This window comes from Nipponia nippon, unplaced genomic scaffold (assembly GCF_047370975.1).
Source record: "Nipponia nippon isolate SJK-2023a ecotype South Korea unplaced genomic scaffold, ASM4737097v1 scaffold_1, whole genome shotgun sequence".
Taxonomy (NCBI): domain Eukaryota; kingdom Metazoa; phylum Chordata; class Aves; order Pelecaniformes; family Threskiornithidae; genus Nipponia; species Nipponia nippon.
Window position 1 is genome coordinate 111,364,854 of NW_028262290.1, and position 27,929 is coordinate 111,392,782.

At 39.9% G+C, this 27,929-nt stretch overlaps 2 protein-coding genes and 1 long non-coding RNA gene across 8 annotated transcripts; 2 read left to right on the plus strand and 1 right to left on the minus strand.

Moving 5' to 3' along the window:
- Positions 1-406: 406 nt before the first annotated feature.
- YAE1 (YAE1 maturation factor of ABCE1) lies at positions 407-25,646 on the minus strand. Of its 4 annotated transcripts, none has more exons than XM_087767052.1 (6): positions 25,416-25,559; positions 24,638-24,953; positions 22,878-22,999; positions 22,201-22,469; positions 16,174-16,223; positions 407-542 (listed from the first exon to the last, which is right to left on the minus strand). In XM_087767052.1, the coding sequence occupies exons 2-5, from the start codon at positions 24,752-24,754 to the stop codon at positions 16,207-16,209; spliced, it is 525 nt and encodes a 174-aa protein (XP_087623178.1). In that variant the 5' UTR covers positions 24,755-24,953; positions 25,416-25,559; the 3' UTR covers positions 407-542; positions 16,174-16,206. The 4 variants fall into 4 exon arrangements, with proteins under 4 accessions (XP_087623178.1, XP_087623168.1, XP_087623160.1 ...); XM_087767042.1 differs by lacking the exon at positions 407-542 and adding an exon at positions 3,965-4,077; XM_087767034.1 differs by lacking the exons at positions 407-542; positions 16,174-16,223 and having other exon boundaries at positions 21,433-22,469; positions 25,503-25,646.
- On the plus strand, positions 4,076-21,287 carry LOC148057553 (mediator of RNA polymerase II transcription subunit 1-like). Of its 3 annotated transcripts, XM_087767020.1 has the most exons (17): positions 4,076-4,814; positions 5,769-5,872; positions 7,018-7,102; positions 7,471-7,525; positions 7,984-8,116; positions 9,189-9,217; positions 11,505-11,576; positions 11,666-11,740; positions 12,930-13,000; positions 13,820-13,885; positions 14,376-14,484; positions 15,226-15,350; positions 15,712-15,824; positions 17,584-17,779; positions 18,117-18,212; positions 18,625-18,733; positions 19,872-21,287. In XM_087767020.1, exons 1-17 carry the CDS (start codon positions 4,766-4,768, stop codon positions 20,230-20,232), a joined length of 1,848 nt encoding a protein of 615 aa, XP_087623146.1. In that variant the 5' UTR covers positions 4,076-4,765; the 3' UTR covers positions 20,233-21,287. The 3 variants fall into 3 exon arrangements, with proteins under 3 accessions (XP_087623146.1, XP_087623134.1, XP_087623141.1); XM_087767008.1 differs by having other exon boundaries at positions 4,076-5,872; XM_087767015.1 differs by lacking the exon at positions 18,117-18,212 and having other exon boundaries at positions 4,076-5,872.
- A 457-nt stretch (positions 25,647-26,103) lies between the features above and the next one.
- Positions 26,104-26,791, plus strand: LOC148057554 (uncharacterized). The gene is made up of 3 exons (XR_015706755.1): positions 26,104-26,235; positions 26,330-26,483; positions 26,633-26,791. It is a non-coding gene; the product is annotated as an uncharacterized LOC148057554 (long non-coding RNA).
- Positions 26,792-27,929: the final 1,138 nt, after the last annotated feature.

The following is a 27,929-nucleotide window of genomic DNA, read 5'->3' on the forward strand; positions in this document are numbered from 1 at the left end:
GTATTTGCCACTGAGTGCTGTTTCTTTTTTAGTCTGCGTGTTATGTAACCCATATCCTTTTATATATTCAATCAGAACACTTAAGCCTAACAATCATCTCCAAACCAATATTGGTTTAAAATAGCTCAAAGTAGACCTAAAGTAATTTCACTTTTCTGTCATGAAAATAACACAAAAAATATTGTAAAAATATTTTTTCTAATCATAGAGTTATCTATATTTTTTTCTCTCATCTTTTCCTTTTTATATCTTTTCTGCTTTCCATATCCTTCCTTTTCTATTGTTGCTGTTTTTCATATTTTATATGGTTTCATACTTAATTCATGGTTTTTACATGTCTTTACAGCCTTTCCTCTTGTGTTTCTCTAATAACTTACCCCATCTCTTTCCTTCTTTCTTTGAAGGTTTCGTTCCTACTTCTGATGGGGATGTGCTTAGTGGAGTCAGGTAAACTGCTTGGTTTGGTTTGGTTTAGTTTCTAGTTCTGCAGCTGTGGCCAGCTTCAGGAGTCACTTCCTCTCTCTATGTCTCTGTTTCCCAATCTGGAAAAACAAGATAATTAAGCTGGCCTCCTGTGTGGTTAGCTTTGAGGCATACTGGTGGGAAGCTCCTTTAAACACAATTATTCTCTTTCTCTATTTCACCTCTTCTCTACCTTAGTTACCTCCTCAATGCTCATCATGATTTTCAGCTCTCAACTAACTCTTAGCTCGCATTCTTCTCCCTGCCCCACCCCTACTAACAGTAAAATTTTCCATCTGGACCTTCAATGTATCATGGTTATTACTTATTCTGCAGATTACGTGCCCACTGCATTTGCTTTGTCTCTATTTTGAAGGAGAGCTTTTGTAGCTCTTAAGTGATGGGTTCCATTGATTTCAGCTGACTGATGTCTGCAAAGAACATGAATGATGGTGCAACACCTGATTTTAGTTATAAAAACGATCAGAAGAGTCTTAGAAAGATGACATATGCGGGATAAGCAACAAATGTTCAGTTATGAACACCAGTTATAGTGTCCTATGAAACCTTGTAAAGGGAAAATGTGCGCATGCGAAGGCAGCCCTCCCATGTTCATTCATGAAGTTATTTAAATCACGGTCGCTTGTGCCTAGCACCTTTGGAAAAAGACTCAAACAATAAGTACTTGGAGATTATACTGCTAACGTCAAGCAGAAAGCAAATGTTAGCCACATCTTGGCTATGCTCTGAGGAAAAGATATGCCCTGTCAGTGTCAACGTGTTTCTACATCCATGACCATTTGCTATGAACCTACTTTTTTGATGTCTGTCTATACAGCTTTTGGCACTGGAGGATCTTAATCGCTTTCAGTGAAGGAGTAGGAGATGGTCAAAGCCTGCCAGTGTTAAATGCCTCAGACTACAGTGTCAGAAGTGCTGTTCAGTAAGTTGTGAAGTAAAACTGGTTCAGTCTACATGGCTGTAGTCAAACAAAATGCAGACACCAACATTCTGATGTTACTCTCAGGGACAAAATATTTACACTCCGTAACTGTGGACATGATGTAGAGAAGGAAGGAAAGGTGACAAAACATATTGTAGTATTTATGGGTTGTAAAGCCATAAACTATAGATCGTATCAGACTAGGCTATGGTTCGTAAAAGCTAAGCAGCACTGGGTTTAGCCTACCTTAGATGGAAGAGCAGCTAGGATAGATAAAGGAATTGTTTGAATGCTCACCATTTTTGATAAACACTGATTGACGTTCCAGTTACATGCCCATTTTACAGCTGTATCACTGCTGATCACTCCAAAATCCCATGGCATTTTGTGAAAGAACACAATATTACCTCTGATCTCCTGGCCAGGTCTCAATTCAGATAATCACAGTGACACCTCTTACACATCCTGCAGTTCTAACTGGAACCACTGGTTTTCACTGACTGCCCCAGGCCCCAATTCTGCGCTTAGACTTATTGTGGGCTGTTAGGTAGCTGCTGTTTTCTCTGATCAACAGTTCAGCTGAGGGCTTCTGGAAAGACGCAATTCCAAGAAAGTCCTGGAAGCAGGCCAAGATATTGCTGGTGATTTATTTTGATTTTTACTCTTTAGATGAAAAAAAATCAAGACTGGATGTAAGATTAATAGAAAAAAGCAACTCCCAGCCCCCCAAAAGAAACCAGAAACAAAAAAATACACCAATGTTGCACTGAACATGGAATTCCTGGAACGTTTTCCAAACTGCTATCATAAAAATGTACCAACAGTAAGCAAAGTTTTCCCTTGTTCTGTATTAAGGCTAGAGTATTCACTGAAACAAATAGTTTAGTTGAATTCATGCAAGAATATGAATCGAAAATACGTTGATCTTTCTCAGAAAAACAAAGTACCATTCAGTGAAATGGAAAAATAATCAGAAATGGAAGAACTATGAAATTACAAAAATGTTATTTTCATATGAATCACGGTGTTCCCAGGGCATGCATTGTGAAGCATATTATGGAGTCAGGAATTTAGCAAGATGCAGAAAACCATGACAAAAGTAAACAAAGTAGTAATAACAACAGATTTCTCAAAAATGTCTTCTAAAGGAGCATACCAGTTTTAACCCTTTAAAAGGGGATAAGATAACCTCCAATTATTTGAGAATAAGAGAATATTTTCTCTGGGGACAACTTATTTTGTAACTGTGCACATGGAAGTTCAGCAGCAGTTTTTGCTGAACACACAAAGAGAGAGTAATCTAGAGCAGGTGGGTATGCAGAATTCCTATTATCTTTTATACTGATGATAATGCTTGGCCAGTTGCTTTTTTTTTTTTTTTCCCCATGAACTGACCCAGTTAAACATTTGTGTATCTAATATGCCTGAGATGCTATAATTAGAACATTTTTAATTATTTAGCACTCTTAACTCTTCTCTTGAGTGCAGTAATTTGATATGACAATTCTGAATACTGGAACAACACCTTGATCCAAGGAGCTTTCTGACAATGCTTAAGCTGCTGTTTCTCATGTATGATCTTAGGCAATATTACAATTTTATGCAGGTATGAAGGCTACTACTTGTCTTGGAATATTTGTCTTGTTACGGAAATCTGGCACTATCCCTATCCTGGAAAAATGATGCAAATTCATCTACCTAAATACATACATTTGAGCACAATGGAAAAGGGGGTTTTTTGTGTTTAAAAATTAAAGTGAATTTTAGGCTTATCAGCCATGCTGGACTGTGACTACTTAAACTTCAAGTCATCTGTTTATTTGCAGAACAGCTATTGTGCAGACAAGGTAAGCAGTGGCATGTTTCCCTCCACTAATTTGGAAGTGTTCTTCTCAAGAGAGTCAGCAAATAATTTACTTTTCTGCTTATTCAGGACATGGTCAAACGACTGGAGTCAGTACCCAGATCACAGAGACTCCAGTGAGCTCTGGATCAGGGCAAACATTTATGAAAAATACCACAAAAATATTAAATACTACCAAGTTGTGGTATGTCATATGTGCACACACCCATTCACATGATCTGGACAGAGGCAACCTACTTACTTTACATGGGCCACAGTACATGTTCTTGTCCAGCAGAAAACATTTCAATACATTGTTCAGGCAAACCTAAGCTAAAATGCCTCTCTAGGAATGCTGAAAACATGTTCTTAAATGAATGCACCAAGTCACAGGCAGAGCTCATGATTATACCTATAGTCACTTCTAATATCAGCTTTAAAAATAAATGAATATTTAATAGTATAAGCCAAGATAATAATTTTAAGGAAGTGTGATCTACCACAAGTGTGGAATTACATCATCAATTTACTTGATCACCTTTCACCTCCTTTGTAAAAGCTGAAATGCAAACATATTTAACTCTTTCAGCTGCATTGACTTTACCTAAGTAATATGCTTGACGCCTGTCTGTTTGGAGACAAATACTGCTTTTTGGCACGTACCTTATACTTCTCCTGGGATTCCTAGGTCCATACATAGTTTTCTCTGTGATCTTAGCGAGGCTACTGGATTATTTACTTTCTACTCAGGTACCTACATACAAGTCCAAGATAATTTCCTTTATGTGTTATGAGACTATTTCAGGCACTGCAGCATGACTGATGACAGCTGAAAACAGAAAGTATGCTGTAAGACATCTTGAAACACTGCCACACAGGGTTTATGTAGGAAACATGCTCTTATTGCTGTAGACCTGGCATTCCCCGGTGACGAAGTTTCAAGCTAGTGCCTATACAAAGGTCCAGGATTATAAACCTTGAACCTCACACTGCCATTGCACACCGATTCCTGTGTACAAGGAGACTAGCAGCAGGAGGTGGCCACAAAAGGATGCACAAATACAATGCAAACATTATAGATAGCTATAGTCTCTTTTTTTTTTTTTTTCTCTTTCTCCCTTCCAGCCCTGAGCTAAACTAAAAGCTCCCTTATGGAGAGCTTCCCTGTTTTGCTGAGTAACTGTTGCTATCATACATCCCCTTGCCTTTCTCCCCCAGTTAAATTCAGTCTTTTTCTGAGCGCACTACACCTTCTGAAGAGATGAGGTCAGACATTATGCCTTCTCCTTAGTACTTAGATGTGGAAGAGCATGACTGACAGGGTGCCTCGCCCCTTCTAAAAATTAGCAGAGTTGAGAGGTGATGTTGCTGTGCTTATCAAGCTTCTCAAGTTCAAACACTAACCCTTGGGGACCAGTTTTGTGAGGGAGCAAGCCTTCTGCCTTGCACAGCACCCACAGGTGCTGTGATGCAGGTGCTATAAGTAGGAGCCCTGGTTTCTTGTGGTGTGGGTGGAGATGGAGGTACAGGGTAGGCTGCAGCCCTCCTGTAGGCATCAAGGCATGGGTGAGTGGGAGAATGTTCCCCAGTAGGGGTGCCTGCAAGAGCTGGTTGGGGTCCACTGCTTCCCCTTTCTCTAGCTGGTTGAGGTGACCTGCTTTGTAGGGGACTGTGGTTTCTGCTCTCTCATCCTCCCAGCAGGAGGAAGATGCTGCCAGCCCCCACTCACCATCCCTGCTTGGTGTATGCAAAGGGTATAGAGGTCCCTCTCCTAGTCTGTCTCCCTCCCCGCAGTGCTGCTAGCTCAAAGGGGACAATTCTCTGTGGCTGTTGTGTCCTTTGTTGTGCACTTTGCAATGTTTCTTCTGGTGCTAAAGGGCAGAGTAGAGTGGGTGGCAGGTTGCAGGGACTCAATTTCCTCTTATTAATCAGTCTGAAGTCTTCCTACCTGTCTTAGGCTGATGTGTTAAGAAGTTCACTCCAGGTTTATTCCTGATGAAATTAGTGGTTATGGATACACCATGTTTCCAAGGATGGGGCACCTACCACCTCTCTGGGCAACCTGTTGCAGTGTTTCACCACCCTCATCATAAGAAATTATCTCTAATTTTTTACCTCTAATTAAAATTAGCTCTAATGAGCTCTAGGTGGGTGTAGAAATCTGGATGCCTGAAACCCATGGCAAAGCCTTGGTATTTATTAAGAATACACATATGAGATTGTGCATAGGTAAAGAAAGCCTAGCTGTTTAACAAGCTGAAGATTGGGCTGCATCTCTGTATTTAATATTGAGAATACTTGCCTATACAAAATGTCCCCCTGCCCTTCTCCTGTCAGAAATCTTATAAAAATTAGATATTTGTATGCAATATTCAACTAAACGAATTTTTTTCTGCCTCTTCTTTTGGAGCATAACACCTATGACCTTAGCAAGTTTTTATATTTTCCCTCCCCCAAATTTTCTGGTTGCCAATGTAAATACATGCCATTATATTCAAAACATTTTGACATGTATTTCAGGTGCTGCGACTGCTATTTCTACAGATGCTTTAATGGAACAGTTGCGTTTAAAATACCAACAAAAACCATGGACTGAAACTCTGAAACTTGTCCATTTTTGCATGGTAAGAATCGCAGATTAGGTGAGAGAAGGATATGTGGTGTAAGAGCAGGTTGCCAAGAGGGTTCAAAAACTGCTTGACTTTAAAAAAAAATACCAAAACCAAAAAAAAACCCCAAACTGGTGCCTATTATAGCCTGGCTCCTGATTTTTCTTACAACAGTAGATAAAAAAAGTTTCCTGCATTATTTTAACACTTAGAGGTTGTTTCTTGCGTTATTTTAACTCTTCAGGAGTTAGCTCTGATTGTCTAATACTTTAGGTTATTTTCCATTCATTATCATTAGCATATTCATAGTATGTAAAGACAATTTCTTGCCCATAGGACTGGGAGAAAAGACTGTTTTTCAGAAACTGGCCTGAAAGCTGCTATCTAGACTCTCTCCTGCTGTGGTATACCTTAAGTTGTTCCATGCTTCCCACCCTTCCAGTAGCTAATTATAGTTATATATTTATATATAATTATTTAAGAATCATCTTTGTAAAAAGCAGATTAGCACAACTGCTGTGAGCTTGGTATAAAAAGTCCCATTTGTTTCCATGCTTCTTTTTATTAATGCTTCACTAAAGCCTTACTCTGATAACAATGTCCTAAGTTTGAAAATAGTGAAAACTTTTCAACAGTGAATGTTCTTTGTGAATTGAAGTGTGAAGTATGAGAAGTTTTCAGACAAGAGCTAGAAGAGAAGCTGGGAGAGTTTGCTTGTTACTTAATATATTCAGCTGGAACTTGCACCCTGAGTCTAACCAAGTACACCTGTGGTGCTTACTGATCTCTCCTTTTCACTCAGGCAGATTCCTCCTAAAATAAAAATCTAAGTATTTTCTTAAGTTGATCTCTATCATCACAGTGAAATTAGCTGACATAGCTTGTGTTCAGCTCAAAAGAAAAGGGAATGGAAAGTCACTCCCTGCTCCAAAGGCCTCTGATATATAATTACTACACAGTAAGGTCTTCACGAATCCATTCAGTGCTGCCGCTTTAGAGATAGCTACAATCATAGGTCACTTCTATGTTTGAGAAAGAGAAATAAGCAGTGTTTTGTTGTACTGGGCATGGGTGTTCTGCATCTCACATGCAGTGATATTCTTCTTTGGCTAGCAATTTAAGGAGTCTTTGTCTGTCTCTTGTTTTCACAAATGTGCTAGGATAAGCCACTTCGACGGCCGATCAGTAATGCTGCAGGTGATCCATTGCTCTCTTGCATGGAGAAGATACAGAGGACATTAAATGGTAATGAGCTGTCAGATAACTCAAAGTGTATTTTTTAATATTCTATGGAAAATACCCATCCTTCTCTATTGGTGATGTTCTGCACAAAGGGGTCAAATGTACAAACACAGAGGCGGATATGACACAAGAGACTTGTGACTCATCTTTGGGCTAAGCCTTCAGGCTATAGCTATTCTCAAAGTCTGAGAATAAGCTCTACCCAGCACAGCACTCGTTAATCACAGGGTAATAGTTGTCATTAATAACAAGAAGTCATGTAAGAGATACTATTTTCTCATTACCTAAATCATACCCTTTAAAGCAGGATAATACTGGTTCTACTTCTTGATCATTGCAGCCTGATTAAATAACATCTCTGTTTTTTGCAGCTAAATCTTTGTTTTCTGTGATGAACAGATTGGAATCTTTATCCAAACAAAAAGGGTAAGTTTGTTTATGAATAAATGCAAATGAGCAAGCATGGCTCCAAGTCCAGTGAGGAATACCATCTGGATGGCTTGTCAACAATATTTCTTTTTACCTTGGTGTTCTAATGGAGTATATTACTTGGAACCGGCATAACTGCCTGTTTTGATTAGCCCTTTGTGGAGGAGGTTGTTGGGTGAAGAGAGGGCATGCATGCCTAGGTCCCAAAGCTACAGACTGAGGTAAATAGTTTTCAGAAAACCAACATGATAATGCAAAGAGCAGAGTAGAAATATATTGCCTGGTTGGATAGTTTTCAGAAGCTGAGCCAAGGAAGTTATTTTTGAAGCATCCCTGGTGTCTCTTCCCACGACCAAGTAAACTATACTCATTTCCTTTCTTCATGTGACAGAATTTTTAGATATACAAGCCTTTTTTTTTTTTTTTTTTTCTTTTTGTCTTTCCCCTCTCCTCAGGCTTAACGTTCATGCTAGCCCCAGTGGGACTGCCTGCTACATAACATCGAACATGTTTTATATAGAAGTTCAGCTGGAGAAGGATGGAAATGTGATGGATGTAAAGTTGGCTCACCTTGGAGAAGCTCCTGTGGTAAAGTTAATTTTCTCTGTCTGTCACCTCCCTGTAGTCTCCCACCTGGCCTCCAGCTGCCATGTCAGAAAGTCTTTGGCTTTTCATCTTGTCACACCTGCCAGCCTGTGAATGACACTAGCTACCTCTTTAGGCATCTGAATCACTCACCTAAACTTACAACTCGGTTACAGATACTAAGTACCGTAGCTCTAAATATTAAGGTAAAACTTAGCTGACATGCCCACCTTCTAAGAATTTTGTAGTACCCTGCATAAATATTTGTATTCTCATACTTCAATGTTATCAATATACAGTAAATAACAGGGTCTTAAAATATTTTCCTACCAAGGTGTAATGCAATATATACTCCCAATGGATGACTTGGAGCTGTTACCAGAGATTCTGTTTTTCCTTCTGCCTTCTTTGTGCACTCCTACTAATGGAGATGTTTTTCTTGCACAATTTATCATTAAAATATTGGCAAAATATCACTCTGCAGTTCACATACCATGTTCTGCAGTTGTTCAGTGTTACAGACAACCCTTCAGATCAAAGATGTAGCAACAAGCTGTTGTGGGGGGGTGGGGAGCATAAACTGGTTTTTATCAGTAAGTATCCAAATTGTTACATTCATTTGGAGTTAATTTAGTCCCTTTTTTTCAGTTGCAGTCAGCCCAGGAATTTCAAGTTGTTCTGTTTAACCAGCACAGAGCTGTTGATCAGTGAGTGCTGGACAATATTATTAGGATGGAAATGCATATCCAGAAAATTCTAGCACAGTAACTGCCAATAAAAGAAACACTGGAAAAGATGCAATTTTTTTTTTTCTGGAAAGAATTTATCAACAAACTATTTCTGTTAATTTTATCCTCTTCCACAGAGCCTTTGTTCTTCTAATTATTGCATTAATATTACGTTTTAACTATTGTAATATTAGTCTGGTTTTTGTTGGTTGGGGTTTTTTTAAGCTAACCATTCAGCTAATTAAAAGTAATGGGGAACAATCTTATTGTTACCAATGAAATGCTTTTAAGAGATGTTTCACAAAGGATGGTAGGAAACATGAAACTCCTCTCTCTTATTCCTGTAGGTTTGTGATGACTTGGTGCAGCATCTAAGGTAAAGAATCATGCACAGAGTCTCTTATTGAATGGAAAGGGATTCATGAGTCTTGTGTTTCTCTGAATGTTGTGGAGAAGTCAAGGCTAGAATGGTTTTAGTGTAAGAACTGAAGAAAAAAAGCAAAAAAGGAAGAATCAGGAAACAATAATATGAATCCAGAAAACAACAGAAGAACTGACACCTTTTTGGATTTTTTCATGTGGGAAGTTGGTTCCAGTGCTCCATATTGGAGGTTGGTGGTTGTTGTAACTGTTATCACCCACTTCCAATTTGTAAATTCAAGGCTAAAACTGCAGCAAATATGATTTTGTAAAGATACTCCAGGCATTACTTATTTCTCAAGTTATTCCATTGAAAACAACTAAATTGCATCTGCTTCAATGGAGCGAGAGGAAAGGGTAATCCCCAATACATTGGCTCTAGCTGCCAGCTGAACACAGCCTTTGAATACTGGCATTTGTGTTGATTGCAAGAATTACAGAACTACTTGGATCCATAACTTTGGAAATGGACTGATGATGACAATTCAGAACTGGCAGATTTACAGATCCAAACCAGATATTACTTTTCCCCTTCTCCTTCCATCAAATACTAAGTAGTCTTTGTATTGTCCTTATGCAAATGTCTTAACCACAAGTCCTTCAGGCTTCTGTCACAGCAATGAAAGCAAGGTGATATCACATATCCTCTTTTTCTTTGCAGATGCATAGGAGGAGATGTAACTTTAATTTCTCATGTAGCAGTAAGGCACTATATATATATAAATAGATATATATATTTATTACCACATTTTGTTCTGTCTAAATAGTTGCTGTTCCAGGTCAGGCCACCACCTTAAAAGTCCATTTAGAAGTTCTCCAGCCAATATGATCAAGGTTCCAGGTTTTACTACTAATAAGTATATTTAAGAAATTGGATTCCTATTTAAATACTTTGGCAGAACAGCTGAAAGGGAAGGTAAAGAGAGAAAGAATAATCATTGACCTTGCATATTTCATCTCTCTTCTATGTGGACCCATAATGCATCATCAGTTTTTCCAGCCCTCTCTTTCATCAGAAATGAAGTTATATTAGCTTTATAGGTGTAAACAGCTATGTCTTAAAGCTTTAACTTGCATTTTCCTAGGTTTTGACTCCCAGTGATGTTAACTGCCAGCAGTTTGGCTCTGAATGATGGGATATAGTTACCATTGGCCCTGAGGGTATTATGTGTCGGCCTTGCTGTTTTTGTTAGGATTTGGCACAAAGTGCAAGTATCTCTTCTGCACCTCTTGGTGTAGTATTTTATTTGGTCGTAAGGCAGTTTGTTATATGTGTAATGTTTCCCGTGGGTCTCAAAGTACCTATAAAGTCATGATGAACCAGCCAGCTAATGCATAGGCTGGTGCTGTGCCTGTACCGGCACCTGCATGCCTGCTTCCCTCCCTTTTCCCTGCTTCCTCACTAGTCCAGTTGCAAGGAGTTATGGAAGAACTGAGTGACTTGCTTAGGTTTCTGTTTGGAAAGGATTTGTCCCAGTGTGAAAGTCCAGGCAGGCTTATTTGGTCTCTCCACTGATCCACATTGCAGCCACATCTGCACGGAAAGGGAAGGTATGTCTTCTTGAGTGCAGCTCTCTGTGTGACTGCAGCAGTAGAGAGTTTAGTAAGCTTGTAAAATTCATTTAAAATCCACTTAAGTGGGTGAGTAAATACCTGGTGGGTTAGTCTGAGCAGAGCTCCAGGCTATCACAGCTAGTCAGAATCTGCAGGAATTACAGGTTTTGAGCAGTCTGAACCATTCCTTCACAAACTTATGCAAGCCACTTGTCCCCTGTTCTTTTTTTGATTGTTGTATCCATCAATTGTACTTAAGATCTGTCTCTCTCACAGGGTGCTGTGAAGTGAAATATTAATACAATCCTTGATATTTTGATGAAAAGAACAATGTACAAGTGCATTGTATTAGGGAAATGTTACTACATGACTAGCTTTATTGGAGCATCAGGAAAAGTGCTTTGCTGCTGCTGAGCTATCAAATCTGTGTATCGTGCACATCTATTGCTTTCAGTAGTGCATATTTAACCAGTGTCAGCTATAATTACACTGCTTTTTGCAACAGAGCCAAGGACTCACATCTCCTGGTATCTTCTAAGAAAATTTAAAAGCAGTACTGCTACTTGCCAGATCTGATAAGGAGCGGGCCTATAGCACTCTGAAATGGTGCTTTTTCTAGCAAATTAGATATAAAAGATTTATTATCCATGTCATTTAGTACCGTGATAGCAATTGTTTCTTTTTGGTAGGATGAAGAACTATGATGCCTTTGGAAAGATTTTAGAAGACCTGTCAAATCTGTATCAAATTCCAGGAAACAGGTTGCATCTAGTTTTTACTTGAAAAACTTCTAAAGTCCATAGCCTAGCTTGTGTTTACTTACAAAAATAATGTCTTCTCTCTCTTCCAGTGAAATGAAAGCTAAGGGATACCTTGCTTTACAGGCCCTTGAAAAAGATCTTTATTCAATGTCTCTTCTAGACAGGTAACTTGAAGTCTCTCTCTTTCTCCCTTTCCCTCCACCCCCACCCCTTCATTTCACTAAAAACAAGTTAACTGATCTAATTATAGAGCAGGATGTGGAAGGCTAATGAGTTTTCTCCCACTGGAAAGCTTGAAGCTTTTCTGCAGTTTGCCAAGCCCAGGCATGCCAAACAAGATGATCTACTGAACTCCTGTGCTTTATCTAAGAGACTTGCTGGGAAACTGGTTGGTTGCAGAGCTTGGGGGTGTGTGCATGTGACCACCCACTAGGAACAAAGAGTGCATCTGAAAGTCAGCAGTCATCTTCAGATCTCCCTGTGGCAGAATTAAATAGGCCTTTTGGGGTCCTGCTGTTTGGGTATCTCATTTTGTGCTCAGGTTTTATATCAGCAGTAGTGGATGCTAGCTTTCCTCCTATCCTTCCTTTTTTCATTTCTCCTTTCAAAGAGTAGGATTACAGATAGATGGGGAACAGAATTTTCTAAACCCTCTGCTAATTGTATAGTGATTTTCATTCTTTTCAGAAAATCAGAGTTGAGGGCACTGCTTTCCTTGTGGATTTTTGAAGCATCTTTTCTGACATTAAGTACTCTCAGCAAGCGTGGCCTTCTGTAACTTGAAACACACTCCTGGCTTATTTTTGTACAGTGTTCCCTTATGAAGCATACTAGCTGCATGAACAAATATACTATATCCTTGCTGATTGCTGATATCTCAGTAAATTTTATTTATGAGTTAAATAGATTATTCATCCCATCTATGATATAAGTTAATGCACTGCAGAGTTTTAATACACAGCTATGTAATTTTATGGCTGTATGCATTCAGCTGTACGATCACATCTGAGGTTAGAGATTGGTTCTGTTTGAGTTAGTTTATCCAGGGTTATTTCCTCACTCTTTGCTTAACCTGCCACTCCAATATTTTTGTCCCCCTTCATTTCTGGTAAACAGCACATCAAATTGCAATATGAAACAGCTCAGATACAGGGTTGAAACTGGAAGCCCAAGTCCTAGGAGTAAAGCGTGAGTGGAATGCTGGTGTTTTGGAAGCTGTCATAACAAATGCAGACACAATCTACTTCCAAGAAAGCATCGTCACCCTTTGATTAAGGGTGCAAATTATCCTTTACATTAGCCTAGCTAGCACTGCAACTCAGGAAACACTAATCAACATGTGTTTTGAACTAGAACACAGGATGTAAACAGAGTTACTGAAGTACTTCATGGAAAAGTAGGACACCTGGTGCCAAGAACTGGAGGTGATTTTTTTTCTTTTTCTTCATGGATTCAAAGAATTGTAATAAAAATCTCTACTGAGTTGATCTTTGTTTACAGTAAAGATCCTCTATTATAAACCAAACATGCTGAAGGGACTTACTGTGCCTGTATTCTCGGGTTGTGTACAGACATACAGAACGAGAAAATACAAAGATGCCAGGTGGTTTATCAGCTACTGCAACATTGACTTTGCAGCAGCCTAAAAGCAAAGCCAGCAATATTCTGAGGTTATGTGGGAAACCACAGTTTGGGAGTAACCATGAGATGACAGCGGTAGTAGCTGAGATAACACTCACGTTGCCTAAAAGGCAAATACAGTCAGTTGATAAGTTTTTTGGCTCATCTACACTGTCAGAAGTGAGCTTTAACTGTTAATGTGTTATAGTTCATAAAAGTACTTCTAACACATGCTACCTCTATCCTGTTGCACAGCTTGATGTGAGTGTCCCTTATGCAAGTATTACAACTTTCCCTTCTATTTCAGACTAGTCGCTGAAAGCTAGCAGTTCAGCTAGTATTTTTAAGGCTGAACAACAGGTTATTGTGCAAGAGAGAGAAACTTAATCTAATATTTTCAAAGATGTCTGATGACTTTATACACTGACGGTTCAGCTGTTAAATGCTGACTAAGAAAATGCTGTAATTTGAACATACACTGTAATTAGAGATGTACTCTTACGAGGGATGCCCTTCTGCCCGTCTATATTGCTCTTGGTTTTTTCCCCTTTGTGTCAAGAAGCCGAACATATTTCCTCTATTGACATGTGTAGTAACCATTTTTTTTTTTTTTAATTCCTCAGGAACTCCTATGAACATTGAATTTTACATTTCTCCCTATCAAGTTTTGGAAGCAGAACTAAATCCTGGTAAAGCTAGAATAGCAGAAATAACTAATGATCTGAATAGCTTTTTCAGCCCTACCTGTTTCATTAAGCAAAGTTCATTAATGAAACTCAGAAATACGATTTAAAATGCTAGTTTAGAAGAATGATTTATGTGATGCGCTTTAGCACAATTATAATGCACATCAGGAAACTACTTTCCCATTTCTTGGCTGTTGACCTAAATTGAAGTGAGAGCGGTATCAAACAAAATAAATGCCTAGCCAGCATGAAAATGACTGGTGGTTGCTTGATCTGTTTCATGGCATGTCCCAAAAGCAGCTATTGCTGCTATTACCGTTGGGCAACTTTGGTATTTTGGGTGTGGTTTGTGCAGGCTTCTCCTTGCTGCCCAAGCCATTGTGGCTGTCGGGTGGACCTGACCTTTAAAAGACCTTACCACTGTGTGTTTTGTATGCATAGGATTAATCTACACTGACACGAAGAAAATAATGCATTTCTCTTTCTCCCTCAGGTTCCCAGGTATGTGGAACAAAAATGGTTGTAACTGTTGAAGGCACAGATACGCTCCACAAACTTCCTCTTTCTCCACTGCTTGTAGATTCTCAAGCTGGAGAGGACAGGTGAGGCTCTAGACACTTCACAGTACAGAAATGGATTTACAAGTCATTGGCACTAACCTCAGCATAACCTACATTTAGCCTCTGCTAAAACAGGAAGCTCTGTTTTATTGATGGCATTATGCTCCATAGCTACACCCTCTATAACCTGTGGCTTTTACAGTTTTCCCAAACAGACTGTGAAGTTATTGTGTTCATATTTAACTGTGTCAGTTGCGTTGAACTATGGGTTTATTCATAGACTTGAAGCCAGAAGGAGCCACTGGAGCAATATTACTTTACTTCCTAGTATTCAACAAGCAACTCCTGCATAGTTTCAGAATAAATAAAGCATATATTGAGGGATGTTACACCTTAACTATACAAAACAGTTTGTCATCCCACCATGGATACTGATACCTCCTCTCTCTCTACTTCAGTGATAAAGCTGGAGAGGAAGTCTTAAGTCATTACCCAAAATAAATCACTATAGAACAATTTATAGCGAACATTCTTGTGCACTGTTCCTCAGTTTCTGGTGGCTCCCTTTTCCTTTCTGCCAGTCTTCACATCAACCTTGTTTTAAAACGTTAAAGGCTACAGTTGCGTTTATAAAGCAAAACTTTTCTCAAGACAGAAGAAGTATGCAACATAGTAAACTGCTTGGGACCTAATAGTGGCCTTGCACCAAGAGTCCCTGTTACATCAATTTCTGTAACAAGCTTAACAAGCTTTCAGTCTGACTTTTTTTTTTTTTTTCCCCAGCAACCCTGCTTTTTTGCCACTGACTGATGAACTCAGCATGGATTTGCCAGCTTTTTTTGTGTTGAAGTTTCACCAGCCTATTCCTATGTCCTCATTCAGTATTGAAGAGATACAGAGGCTCACAGGCATGTTATAATTGTTTTTAAGACTAAGTACTTCTGTGACTATGCATTGCTTATTTGCTTTTTATTTCCCTGTGTTAATGTTGTAAGAGGAAAAACTGGTTTCTGGGGCAGAACGTGTTCTGTTCTGTCAGCCCAAGTGTAACATTTTAGCAACCAGTGCAAAACACAAAAGTTCTAAGAAAGATATGACAATTACCGGCAAAGCTGTTTAACACTCTACCTCGAATTCTCATTAGCAAAAAAGGGAATAAGGAAGGAGATTAATGTTTTTGTCTTTTCAAAACATTGGTTTTGTTTTTAATATTAGCTTTCATGTACAGTCATAACCTAAATGCTAATAAAAAAAATCACCTGGTTTCAGGAATTCAGATTACTGGCTTGAAACTAGCTCCTCTATATGAGCTGATTGTTCAGTCTACCCTTAAAGAAAAATGCAGTGAAGACTTGTCTACGCATAACTCCTGTTTCTTTGTGGTGAGTATAGTGTGCATTTGACACACACTCTGCCCTTGTGCAAGATACATACTGAATTGTATTTCCCCAACAGCAAGCAATGCAGACTTCCCAGAATCCCAACAGTATTTAAATGCTCCTTAAGAAAGAGTTCAAGTTATTTACAAACCAAATTAGACCCTTTCAAGTAAGTGACCTTCTCATCCTCATTAATGTTCTGTGTACATGGCTGCTGAAGTCATGCTAATTTGTCTGTATGTAACCCAAATATTTACTCTTCTAAAAATTGCTCAGGACTTTATCATTAATGCCTTAAAAAGAAGGAAACTTACTGGCTGGTGTGAGGACCAAGTCCCAAGATGGTACTTACCTAGATTTTTGAAGGTATTTTTCATGCTGCATGTCACGCTGCATATCTCACTGTTTTAACAAAAAAGATTTTTTGATTAGATAACACTGAGAATACTGATTCCTTTTAAAGGGACTGGCAGGAAGTGTAAAGTGTTACAAGAGTGATGTCAATTACTACCTAGAGCCATGGTTGTTTAACTGTAGATGGCTTCCCTTTTAATAACTGTTTATTAAAAAATACTTAATTTACACCACATTAGATGCAGAAGAAAAGTTTTATAATAGAAAATGGTGGCTAAGATGCTTTCTGCCAGACTGACGTACAGGGCAACTACAAGACAAGCCTCAAAGATCTACCTTTTTTTGCTAGGAAACACTAATTTTGCAACTCATGGCAACAAAAGAAGAGAGCACTTCTTTGTCTTCTAATAGCAGTGTTAGCAGAGCCCATTGCCTACATAGTTCTTAGACTTTGAGGTGGTGGTACAGAAGGTAGTAGTAAGTTTACAACATGCCAAAACAAGGTTTAGCAAAGCTCTCCTCTATAAAACCTCTAAGGTGGGACGAATTTTTCATTTCCATTAGATACACACGAAAAGCCCTGTAACACTTCAGCAATTCCCTAAAAACTTAGTACTTGCTGGGAGATTGTTTTGTGTCTGAGTTTAAAGATCTTATTTCTAGAAATAAATTACTAAACTGAATTCTAACCTCAAGAGGAATGTAGGGGAAACCCTTTTGCTCCATGAACACAAGAGAAAAAGCTCTCTTATTCTGCTCTTCAGGTTTTCTTAATGTAGACCCTGCTAATTAACTGCGCTGCCTTAAGGTGACAGTTCCCATTTGCCATCCTGAATTAGATAACACAATATTGCACTTCTAATTTTGTCATAGAATCAGTGTCAACATGGACACGTGGCAAATTTTTCTTACTATCTCCTCTTCTCCTCCTCTTCCAATGAACCATTGGGAGATATTCTAGCCAAACATGCTTCTCCAAAGAAAGCAGTAGTGATGGAGAGAGGAACAACGTACGATGCCCTGAAGAGATTTCAGGCAAAACTGCTATCCTATTTGTACAACTGTCAAGCAGCACTACTATGATATTCTTCTGAGAGAAGATCTTGGTTGTTAACATTTCTATAGCCTACAGGGCTCTTAAGAGTAGTTGGAAGAATTGGTGGCACTTGAACCCCTGACCACTTGGCTCTGTGTATATTTGCCTAATTTGGATGCATTTGGGAGACTGGATCTCATTTAGCTTCCTCTAAGGATTAAATTTCTACTGAAATGCAGAGAGACATGAAGGGCATGCTAGAAGTGTGTCTTCCAAAATTATTTTTGCTGTTAGGTTGTGCAGTTGCCTAATAACATCAAGCTTTACTTTCTTGATTGCAGTGCTTGAAATATCACCATATTTGTTGTTCAGTCTCTTCCAGATTGCCCAAAGCACTGTTACTTCATAAACAAGGGCTCAGAAAAATCAGATTTAGCAGGAGCCTTGGTCAGTAAAATCCCATTTAGCCATCCGAAGTGTGTGCCTGGCGTAATAGAGATTCTTCGACATCAAGTGGCATGTAACAGCCTTATCAGCAGCTGTGTCTCTGAGAAGCATATAAATGAAGGTAAACTGTGTGGTTGGAAGTAATGGCGGAGTATTAGAGAGAAACTAGCTTCTAAGCTGGTTGTTAACAGATTTGCTGCTCCCTTGCCAAAGCTGTCATTACTTGTGGAGCATTTTAAATGATAAAAAAATCCTTAATTCTAGTATTACACTCTGTTGAATATTTTTTAAAAAAAAATCTCCTAGGCCTGACACTTCTATAAGCATAAACTAAGTTGCCAAAGTAATAAATAATTAGATTCTGCTGCATCAGTATTTTTTAAATTCTGGCATGTGATTCAGCCAAAAAGAGTCCAGGTTCAAAGGTGGATATCACTAAATAGTAATTTTATTTCTAGATGATTCAGAACTGCTTTACTTTGAAGTGGTACCACACAAGAACACCAGCTTTTCTGTCTTTTTCCTCCATCCTCTGAAAGAGAATTTAGCCTGCGGTACGTGTGGAATAATTGATACTGTCCTATCTAGGTTCTTGTACTATGCTTCTCAGTTACAAATACATTCTAAGGGCTACTCTCAATGGTGCACAACCCATGAAAAACACAAAGTAGCATTTGTGTATAAACTGCTTACTAAAAAGTGTTCTGTATTCAGCATAAAACAGAAAGTAAATGCAAATATTCAAGTCCTATTCTGTCTTGGCCTGCAGTTAATTAGTAAATTGTAACTTCTACTATTTCTGACTTAAGTATATTAGGAAAAAGCAAGTCTTATGCAAGACCATTGCTGCAAGCCCCTTCCCATTGACTTCAGTCTTACCTCTCTTGAAGCATTGGAATGAAGGGATGTTTTTCAATGCTTATAAAAATATTTATTTTGAAATACTTATATTCTGTTCTTTCCTAGTGATAATTGATGTTATAACCTCCAGAGAAGTCCAATGTTGCCTTCATTTAAATCCTCAAGATCCAACTCTAAATTCTAGTGATGACTTCATAGCAAGAGCCATGAAACGGTAACTAGTTTTATTTTATTTCATAACAGTTGGAATGAACCTCAAATGTCCATTTAATGGAAATATCATGTGCATTCACAATGCCATACACTCAGCAACCAGAAAACTTCACTCTAGTAAAAAGTTTATAATAGTGAGAGTAACTTACTTTAGTGTCTTAAGTATCTTTTTAAAAAATTTTAAACATTAATAGTGATGGAAAGTGTTTCTTTCCAGTAGAAAGCACATGGGACAGGGAAACACTTTTGAATGAAGAGACCTTTACCTTTTATAAAGATGCTTTTTTCTTTCGTAAACACGCTCTTCTGAAGACTTTAGCTGATGACAGTCTCATGACTGGTGTAACTTAGAATAGCATGCAAAGGACTTTTTCCACAATTATCTAATACCAATCAGTGCTTCTTTTCAGAAAGTGGGGTGTATGTGGCATGCCTACAACACTGTCTCTGGCTTCCTTTCTGAAACAAATTCCAAGAGAGTCAAATTTGTGTGATACATGAACATACGCTATATAAAGGACTTGGAGCACTAATTAATTTGGCATAAGCTAGTATACAACTATTATCTATTTGAATGCAGCAGGATCAATGCAGGCTGGATTTTGAACCTGATTAATTTGCCTGCCCTGTCTTAAGTCACGGGATACTATATACTATTCCTGGAACCAGGTAATGCTATTGTTAGAGTGGAAAAAACTCCTCTATGTAGACAGTGTTTTAGAGAAGATGTGCTCTGTACCTGTCTTACACAAAACGTGAAAGTTACAATTATAAAACTCAGCAAGAATGAATATATTGCAATGATGTTATTTGTTTAGGTTTTCATTAAAAGCACCCTTATGACTTTTTTTTTTTGACCAAATCCTCCCACTCTTTCTATCAAAGCTTCTTTGCACTGGTAAGCTCAAAGATCCAGCACTTGATTTCATTGCATCAACATACGGTTCCGGTATAGCACATGTAGTTATATCATAGTTACAATGTAATGCCTGTTAGGTTGTACAAGGCAAAAAGATGCAAGGATGTAGTGCTGTTTTTCACGACAGGTATCATTCTGGTGTCAGCCACAGTTTAAAAAAAGTCCGTTGAAGAATGGATGAAGTCTGTAGTAGTGACTAATGTTTCATTTCCTCCTTCAGTTGCATGTCAGTGCCGGTTGTCATGAGAGCTATTTTTAGGAATGCTGCCAAGGTGAAAGCTGATAGTGAAACACAAGACATGGAAGCAGACAAGCAACAAAAACCTGAACCACCGTGTGAACAAATTATGGATTCTAATACTCCTGAGGAAAGTCCTTCTGTGGCTGGTCAGCAAGATTTGGTAGTGACAGAGAAGCCAAGTATTACAGACAGCCCAAAAGAAAATCTCTCCACAGCCAAACTGGAAACTCTGGGTGATAACATGGAAAAAAGTAACCCCACAGTAAGCACAGAAACTTTGTGCAGAGTGGAGGAAAGTAATTCCACAGCTAGTACAGAAGTTGTTATGATAGATAAGTAAAACACAATCTATTGTTTGATAATCAAACAAGAAAGAAATATTTTCCCTGGTGTAGATTGCTTTTGCAGTAGTTGGAGAGAACTTGGCAAGCTCACTGTCTACTTAGTAATTTATGAATGGAGTTTCCTCTTTGCACACTATTAAGTACATAGAAGTAATACTCGAGTCTACATTTTTAAACTTCCAAATTTGGAAAGTCTAACACTGCTCTTGTAAACTTTATTTTTGTCTGCACCATATTCTACCACAGTATGGAAGAAATTTCTGTCTAACATACGTGACACAGGCTATAACATAACACATGCACTTGTAGAAAAGTAGTGTTTATCCATGTCAGTATTATGCTAAATAAATAGAGAAAAAGAAAGTTGTTTGAACAATTTTGTACATACATGATTAATGCAGACAGCCCTATTTGCCCACTATTTCAGAAACAGGTTCAATAAGAGACTCTTAACTGCAGTTCTGTTTTCCCCTAATAGAGAAGTGGTATTGAATGGCACCTGAACTTACAGTCTACCAACTCTGGCAGGATAACAGAGTCTTTAAGAAAGTTGTAAACTCAGTCTCTGAAAATCAAGTAATTTTTACCTTAGCTTTCTTCTGGCCTCAAAGTATAAAATTGTTTTGTGATTTAAATTTTTTTTTTTTAAAGTATAGTTAAGTCAGCTGTTCAAAATTTCAGTTTGTCTCTGTCTAGACCTGCTTTGTCTCGGACATGAAGGAAAGGTACAAGCAACTTAAAACAAGTGAACTCCTAACTTACCGTAAATCAGTTTAATTAGTGTAAAACAGAGACAGGCATTCACAAAGAAAAGACTTCCTGACCAGAGCAATTTGCAGCTACAGTTAAGGCAACAGGAAAAGGAGTCAAATATAGAATGCTGGCACAGAAATACAATGTTGTCAGAAATATGCATGTGTGGCTGACAACGTGTTTCTAAGAGAAGGTGAGTAAGCCTGGCTTCCTTGAAGAATTTGGTAAAAACACTATGGGAATGATGAAAGAGAGTTCAGGCTAGAAGGACTGTCAAAATAAATACAAAAACAACACAAGGAAGTTCATCAGACTGGAAATGTTATCAGTGTGGTCTAACAGGGTAAGAGTGGATGCTCTAACAGTAAAACAATAGAATTGTAAGTAATTCTGCATTTGAAGAGAATGGTGTGTTTTCGGCAAAAGTGAAATAAATAAAACTATGAGGAGGAAAAAAAAAGGCAGTTTTTAACTGTAAAAGTGCACTACATAGTGGTTATAAAAGGTAAGAGGAAGAATTTGACAAAAGGTGAAAAATTCCTATATTTCATATGGTGACTAGAGAGAGTCACAGCGCTCTAGAAATCAGTAGCAAATACTGTTCTGTTTTGCACAGAGTTAGCATACCATCAACAGCAGCTTATTCTGCAAGAACAGCTTGTCCCTAGCACTGGGCATTTATTTTTTAGATATTAGAGGGGACCTATTTAGAGGGGCTATTTAAGGGACCTGCTCCATTTCCAAACTGCTGCCAAAAGAGAAAGTGAGGGTGAAATGATAGCTTCTGACACAGAACAGAAACATGTTTAGTAAATCTTTGTAGAGCTTTAAAAGTCATTTCCCCTTTCTGTGAAAGTTATGTTTAAGATTGAAAGCAAGGGGGTTTTGCCAGGAGCCAAAGCATGGTGAGGATTTACCGAAACTACCTCTACTGGGAAGTATCAAAATCAGTTTTCCCTAAAATGAAGTGATGCATCAGCCTGTACATGGTCCACAAACTGAGAATCAAATCCAGTTGAGATAATTTTTAAATACCATGAGACAGAAAAACTAATGTTCCAGTTGCTGGACATGATGGAGTATATCCAGTGATAAGCCCAGTTGCTCTACTAGCCAAATAGTCTGCTTTTTAACCCAAGCAAGGGTTGACCTTTCAGGATCTGTGCAGAGTTTCGCCTTACTGCACTCAGACTGCAAGGAACCAACCTCACCGTTATTTCTACAAATGTTTTCACCAGAGCTGCCAATGTCTTTGTGTTTTCCAGCTTTAACTTCATTGTGCTCTGTCCCAGCTGGAGCTGTGTGATTCAGGTCCATGTCCTGAACAGAATCTAAAATGTGTCCGAGATGTGGCTGTTGTTCAGTAGAATTCAGATACTTAAGCACATCTTCTTCATGCTTTCCAACAACATCAAGAAGATTATTTATCTTGCTTAAAGCAGAATCATGTCCATTAAAATGACACCAGGATAAGAGAGCACTGAAAAGTGAAGAACAAAAACAAAAAAAGTGATTACATGTACCCACACAGACCCCCAGCTGTTGAAGGGAGATAGCAGTGTGTCAAGACATCTATACTATATAAATGTATATATGTTTTATTCACATTTTCTGGGAAATTCAAGCAGTAGAACTGAATATTAAGCTTAAAGATGTAGATTGAGATAATTTTGGAAGAGCAACTGAAGGAGGATTTTTAAGAATGATCACTGTACACTCAGGTACGCAATTCCCTGTATTCAAGACCTGAGAATTCTCAGGTTGCTCACTTTGGACAGACTTACAATGCACTTTTTTTAAAAAATTAAAACAAACAAAAAAATCGCATGCACGCTCCCTCCGTATACACCCTCCACACACGCACAACCTTAAGAAGTTTGTAACCTACTTCAGGGTTCCTCTGAACTGGCCACATGTAACCATCAGCTCAGCACCGTGTCTGTAACCTTGATTAAAGCCTTCCTGGAGTGCAACTTCTTTCCCAGCCTCAATTCCATCCCTATAGCCTTCCTATAATAAGAGTAGTGAAACACATCGTTCACAAGATGAAAAATTGGACCTATGACCATTTCATAACAATAAAAAAAATTTAAACAAGTATTCAGTCTCTTAAATTACAGCTTCTAGATTTGAACACCCCCTCCCAGCTACACCCTCACTGCCAAACCAAAACATGCTTTTTGCAGTGCATTATGATTTACTGATCTGTAAGATCCAGTTCTTTTCCAAAAGGATCCCCAGAAGGTCAGAAAACAATGAAAGTATTTTTAGAAACATCAAAAAATAAGACAAATCTGCAGGAAAGCATGCTTGCTTTTATGATGACCAACTCCTTTATGAAAAATTCCTTAAAGAATACCACATATAGATTTCTAGACATCTAAAAATACATAGGCTGTAAAGCCTCCCTTTTAGCAGAGGTACTCTCCTGTCTGTAATCCATCTACCTGTTTTCACAAAACTACTTATTGAGCCTTGCTTCTCTATTTGCTGGATCTCACTCAATTCAAGAGTTGTTATACTGGAAAAAAGATGGTGATGGAGTGAGTCACACATAAATACGCATAACATTGTGATTGCTTTCTGTAAGACAGCTCATGATTGTAATGCAAATTAATGTCTTTATATTCTAATCACATTACCATATAATGTAGAATAATTCTTAACTTTTGTCACACCAAAACTGCAAGTCGTAAGAGTGAAAACCTCTACTTGCTCATTAGAGAAGAGAACTGGTGGCCTTGCTAGAGAAATAGCCAGGAACAAGAATGCTTCTTTATTTTGCCCAACATACAGCTCTAACCTCAATAACATTTTATGATTTTGCAGTATCTATTCATAAAATACCAGAGGGATTTGTGTAAGAACACCAAGCAGCCCCTTAAGAAAACCAGTCTTTTCAAGGGACTCAGATGCAGGAAGCTTTTCCTTGGAGAATAATACAACAGCTCTGTTGTAATACCCTTTCTCATCAACAGCCTACACAACAGCTTCCATTCATGTTCTGCAGCCGAATGCTGTTTGCCCATGAGCAGGCGAGCCCTACCGGCCCCACTCTGAATGATAATGTATTTGTTGAAGTAACCTGGGTTTATGTACTTCTTTTGTCCCCTGTAGAATTCCAGGGAGGGAAGGGCTGCGGAAACCTGCTTTCATAAAATATATTTTTCACTAGGCGAATAAACAAGCCACAGAACTACCCGGACCGCAAGGTCCAACTGGGGTTCCACATGGAGTCACACATCTTAAATCTGACTGATGAAGAATTCTACTTAAAAACCCAAACATCTCATATTCCTTTAGTAGCACTGTTTAGCTGTGTTGCCCTACATTTACTAGTGGTATACCTACAAGTATGAAGCAAATAGCTCGCATCAGAATTTAGCACTGCCTTTTACAAACGCACACGGTTGTACGGAGGGAGCCAATGTCTTTTGGTAAAACAGTACTTTGCTCTGATAGACTCCTAGGATAGAGTTTCTGTAAATTCCTGCTAAATTTTCCTGACATTCAGAAGAAACTAAACCACAGTAACTTTTAAGCAGCCACTCTTAGTTTTTCCTTTCAATCAGCTGTAAGTACATCAAGGTATGCATCAGTAAATCTAAACCGGCTAAAAAGACTATTAAATCTTTGTTGTAGAAATACCTTCAGTCTTTTTTTCATGGTGCTGTTCCATTCTTTCTGTAGTAGATACATCTCATCACCATCTTCATCAAATATATCCTCACTGAATCGGCTGACTGCAACTTGTACCCAGGACATAACAGCAGTGATGACTATGAACTCTGCTTATGTAGTAAAAAAAGTGCTGAGAAACTCTGAAAAGTCCCTCTAAGTGTCAGATTAGTAGTATAGGCAAAAAAATGTGAGTTCTGAAGAGAAGTCACATATGGAGCTGATTATTCAACCTGTACATTTGTTTCCACATGGAAAACGGATGCTGTTCACCATCAGGATGCATCTGCCAAGAGAAGACAGTCAAATCGTCACTGGTAAAGCACTCACAACTAATTCATCGCATCAGTGGAAATTCTTACAACCCACAAATGCTGTTTCTTGCAAAGGCCCCAGCGGCTTTTAGGGAAGCGAGGGCCACAAGGGCCATCCCGCGCCCGGCCACGCCGGTTTTCCTGGGCCACAACTGGCTGGAGTCTCGCAGTCTGCAGGCTCCCTCCCTGCGGCGGGCCCGAGGTGCACCCCACCGTCCCCACACTTTTCCAGACAGCAGATCGCAAAACCATGCCTCAACGCGCCAGCGCCGCCCTGCCCAAACCTCGGCCGAGCCCACAGGCCCCCCGCCGCTGCCCCGGCCCCGGCCCTGGCCCCAGCCCCGGCCAGGCCGCGACCCGCCATTTCAGGGCCGGCCGCTCAGCCCGGCAGGCACCCAGCTCCCTACAAGCCGCCGCGCTGCGGGGACCCCTACTTTCTCCTTCTTCCTTCTCCCTCGCCTCGCCTCGCCTCGCCTCGCCTCTCCCGGCTGCTCACTCAGCCCCGCGCTCCGTCCCCTCACCACAGCCGCCGCTCCACGGCGCTCCACCGCTCGCTGGCGGCCGCCATCTTGGTTGAGGGCAAACTGGCTTCACTGCCGTCGGAAGCAATAGGGGAGCGGCAGCCATGTTGGCCGAGGGCAAGCTCCGCGGAGGTCACAGTTAAACGACCGCCATCTTAACCAGCAGCCCCGTGGCTTCAAAGCCTGTCTGAGACGCTGGAGGAGGGCGGCCATCTTGAGTGCGGGCGCAGCCTCGCACCCTCCTCAAGGAGGCGGGACGGTGTGGCTGGGCTGCCCGGCCCTGTTGCGCGCCGCGGGGCGAGAGCTGGTGGAGAAGGCCGGGCGCTGGAGAAGGAAGAAGCCGCTGCTGTGAACCCGTTTCCCGGCTCTCCAGAGCGGAGGGCGTGTGGCTGCCCCAGGTCTTCCACAGTGCCCTCAGGCCAGCTCCGGAGGGAGTGTGTTCCCCGGGGCATGGAGGTTTTGTCCTCTTTTCAGTCGTACATTGTGGAATTTCTAAAAAAAATCTGCCTTGTTGGCTTCTGAATCCTCAAGGTCCTTATGTGTGAAGTGTGCTCTTAAGCTGTCCTCTACAAGATTCAGGCATCACAATAATAAATCCCTTTTAATATGAAGGGTGCCAGCAGGAGTCAAGTGTTTCATTGTTTGCATCTATTAGAGAAAGCAGTAACATCCTTCTGACATAACTACAACGGAATAATGTGTTCTTGGTGCATGCTGCATTTAGCATATGAGCGTAAGTTTAAAGTTTGTTAATCTTCATAAACATGCTATGCATCAACCTTGAATTCAATCTGTATGTTTCTCCAAATTGCCAACTCCTGTGACAGCAAATGCCCTCGTGTCCTGAGTGCTTCTGCAGGTCCGTGAGAGGGAGCGCGTTCGCTCCTCGTCTGGAGAGGCTGATTCCCTGTTTCCCAGGCTGGCCATGGTGCCATGCTTACCCCACAGCGACTGCTGGGTGTCCCACCTCCTGTCCCACAGGTGAGACTCGTTACAGCAGGGCTAGGGACACCACTGCGGATGACAGCAGAGCCTGTCCTCACACGGCAGGTACTGAGAGATGAACGATCGTGTGCTGCGACTCACACAGCCACAGCACTCTCATTCCTCTTGTCCCTTTTGTTTTGCAGAGACGGCCTGACCTCCTGCTCGTGGCCCTTCTCGGATGCTCGCTGCTGGTTGCATGCTGAGGTATGAGTGGCCAAGTAACCCAAATCTGTCTAGAAACTGATGTCTCGGGATGAAATGACACTGGTTCCTCTGGATGGCCAGAAATGCGCATATCTGTTCCTCGGCAGTTACTATACATGTCCATGACTGCTGATTTCGTAGCTCAGTTCTATCACTTCTACCTCCAGTCTGGTAGAGGCTTATTTAGCTAGCTCTGCCATTTTTTTTTAAACAGGCGACAGTGCTGAATATAGCCCACATGCACAAATGCACAGTTACAGAAAAGCTCATGACCCCCTCATGACTGGTCATAATGGCACTACTAAACCTGCCTTAACCCTTTGCTTATCTTGTCTTGCACTCTGTCGCCTCAGCCTTTTGCTCTTCTGGAAAAGATACACAGGTCATACCTCAGGGTCACTGTGAGTTTCCCAAATTCAAACTATCTCCGTTTAAATCTCTTACATTTACCAAAGTCGATCATTCCACACAGATGTTTGTGTAAGATAAATCCTTGTAACCATGAGAAACAATGAAGAAAGCTCATATTCCCACCCCTTTCTCTTAGTAGTTGTGGGTGGATAATGTGGTGAATCATATTGTATACGTAAAGCAGCATTGTTGGGTTATGAAGTGCAGTTGCAACTTGAAGATAAGTTGATTGTATGCTGATGGCCTTGACAGGGCTGCTGGCAGGGCTTGAGGGTGAGGTGTATTGCCTCAGGGTGTGGATGTTTTCCACACCTGTGTGTGTTCTAAATAAAACAGTGTCTGCATATTATGGTGACACTTTGTAATGACACATGCCAAAGGATCAAAACACGAGAACAGTATTTCACAGTCTACAAAAGAGTTCTGGCATTTTTGCAGAATAAAGAAAAGTTATCCGAAAATGTAAAAAACAAAGAAGTAGTTGATTTGTGACCCATTGTAAAATTTGTCACTGCCATATCCAAGATTAAAAACTGGCTAATTTTAGCCTTATGGTATCTGTTATACCAAAGCTACCTCTGAGCCATGAACATGCTTGGCTCAGCAGCTACTCCCTGCAACACCTGGAGTATTGGGGAAAGGTTCCAGAGGGGCCAGTACACAGTCATGCAGAGCTTAGGACTACCAAGCAGTTGTGGGAGATCATTACAAAGGATTTCTGTCAGCTTCATCTTAGTGGCAAGGTTTGCTGTAAAGCGATCAGCCATGAGTGATTGCCAAAAGTAAAATATATGAACATAGTGGCATGGGTTGCTCCTTTACACC

Bases quoted from the DNA above. Each gene is read 5' to 3' on its own strand.
- LOC148057553 (XM_087767008.1), top strand. From the start codon at position 5,612: ATGCAATATTCAACTAAACGAATTTTTTTCTGCCTCTTCTTTTGGAGC. The intron at 5,873-7,017 runs GTAAGAATCGCA...CAAATGTGCTAG, and splicing joins AACTTGTCCATTTTTGCATG to GATAAGCCACTTCGACGGCC. The intron at 11,741-12,929 runs GTAACTTGAAGT...GTTTTGAACTAG, and splicing joins TCAATGTCTCTTCTAGACAG to AACACAGGATGTAAACAGAG.
- YAE1 (XM_087767034.1), bottom strand. From the start codon at position 24,754: ATGTCCTGGGTACAAGTTGCAGTCAGCCGATTCAGTGAGGATATATTT. The intron at 23,000-24,637 runs GTATTTCTACAA...CTCTTATTATAG, and splicing joins CCATGAAAAAAAGACTGAAG to GAAGGCTATAGGGATGGAAT. The intron at 22,470-22,877 runs GTAGGTTACAAA...TTCACTTTTCAG, and splicing joins CAGTTCAGAGGAACCCTGAA to TGCTCTCTTATCCTGGTGTC.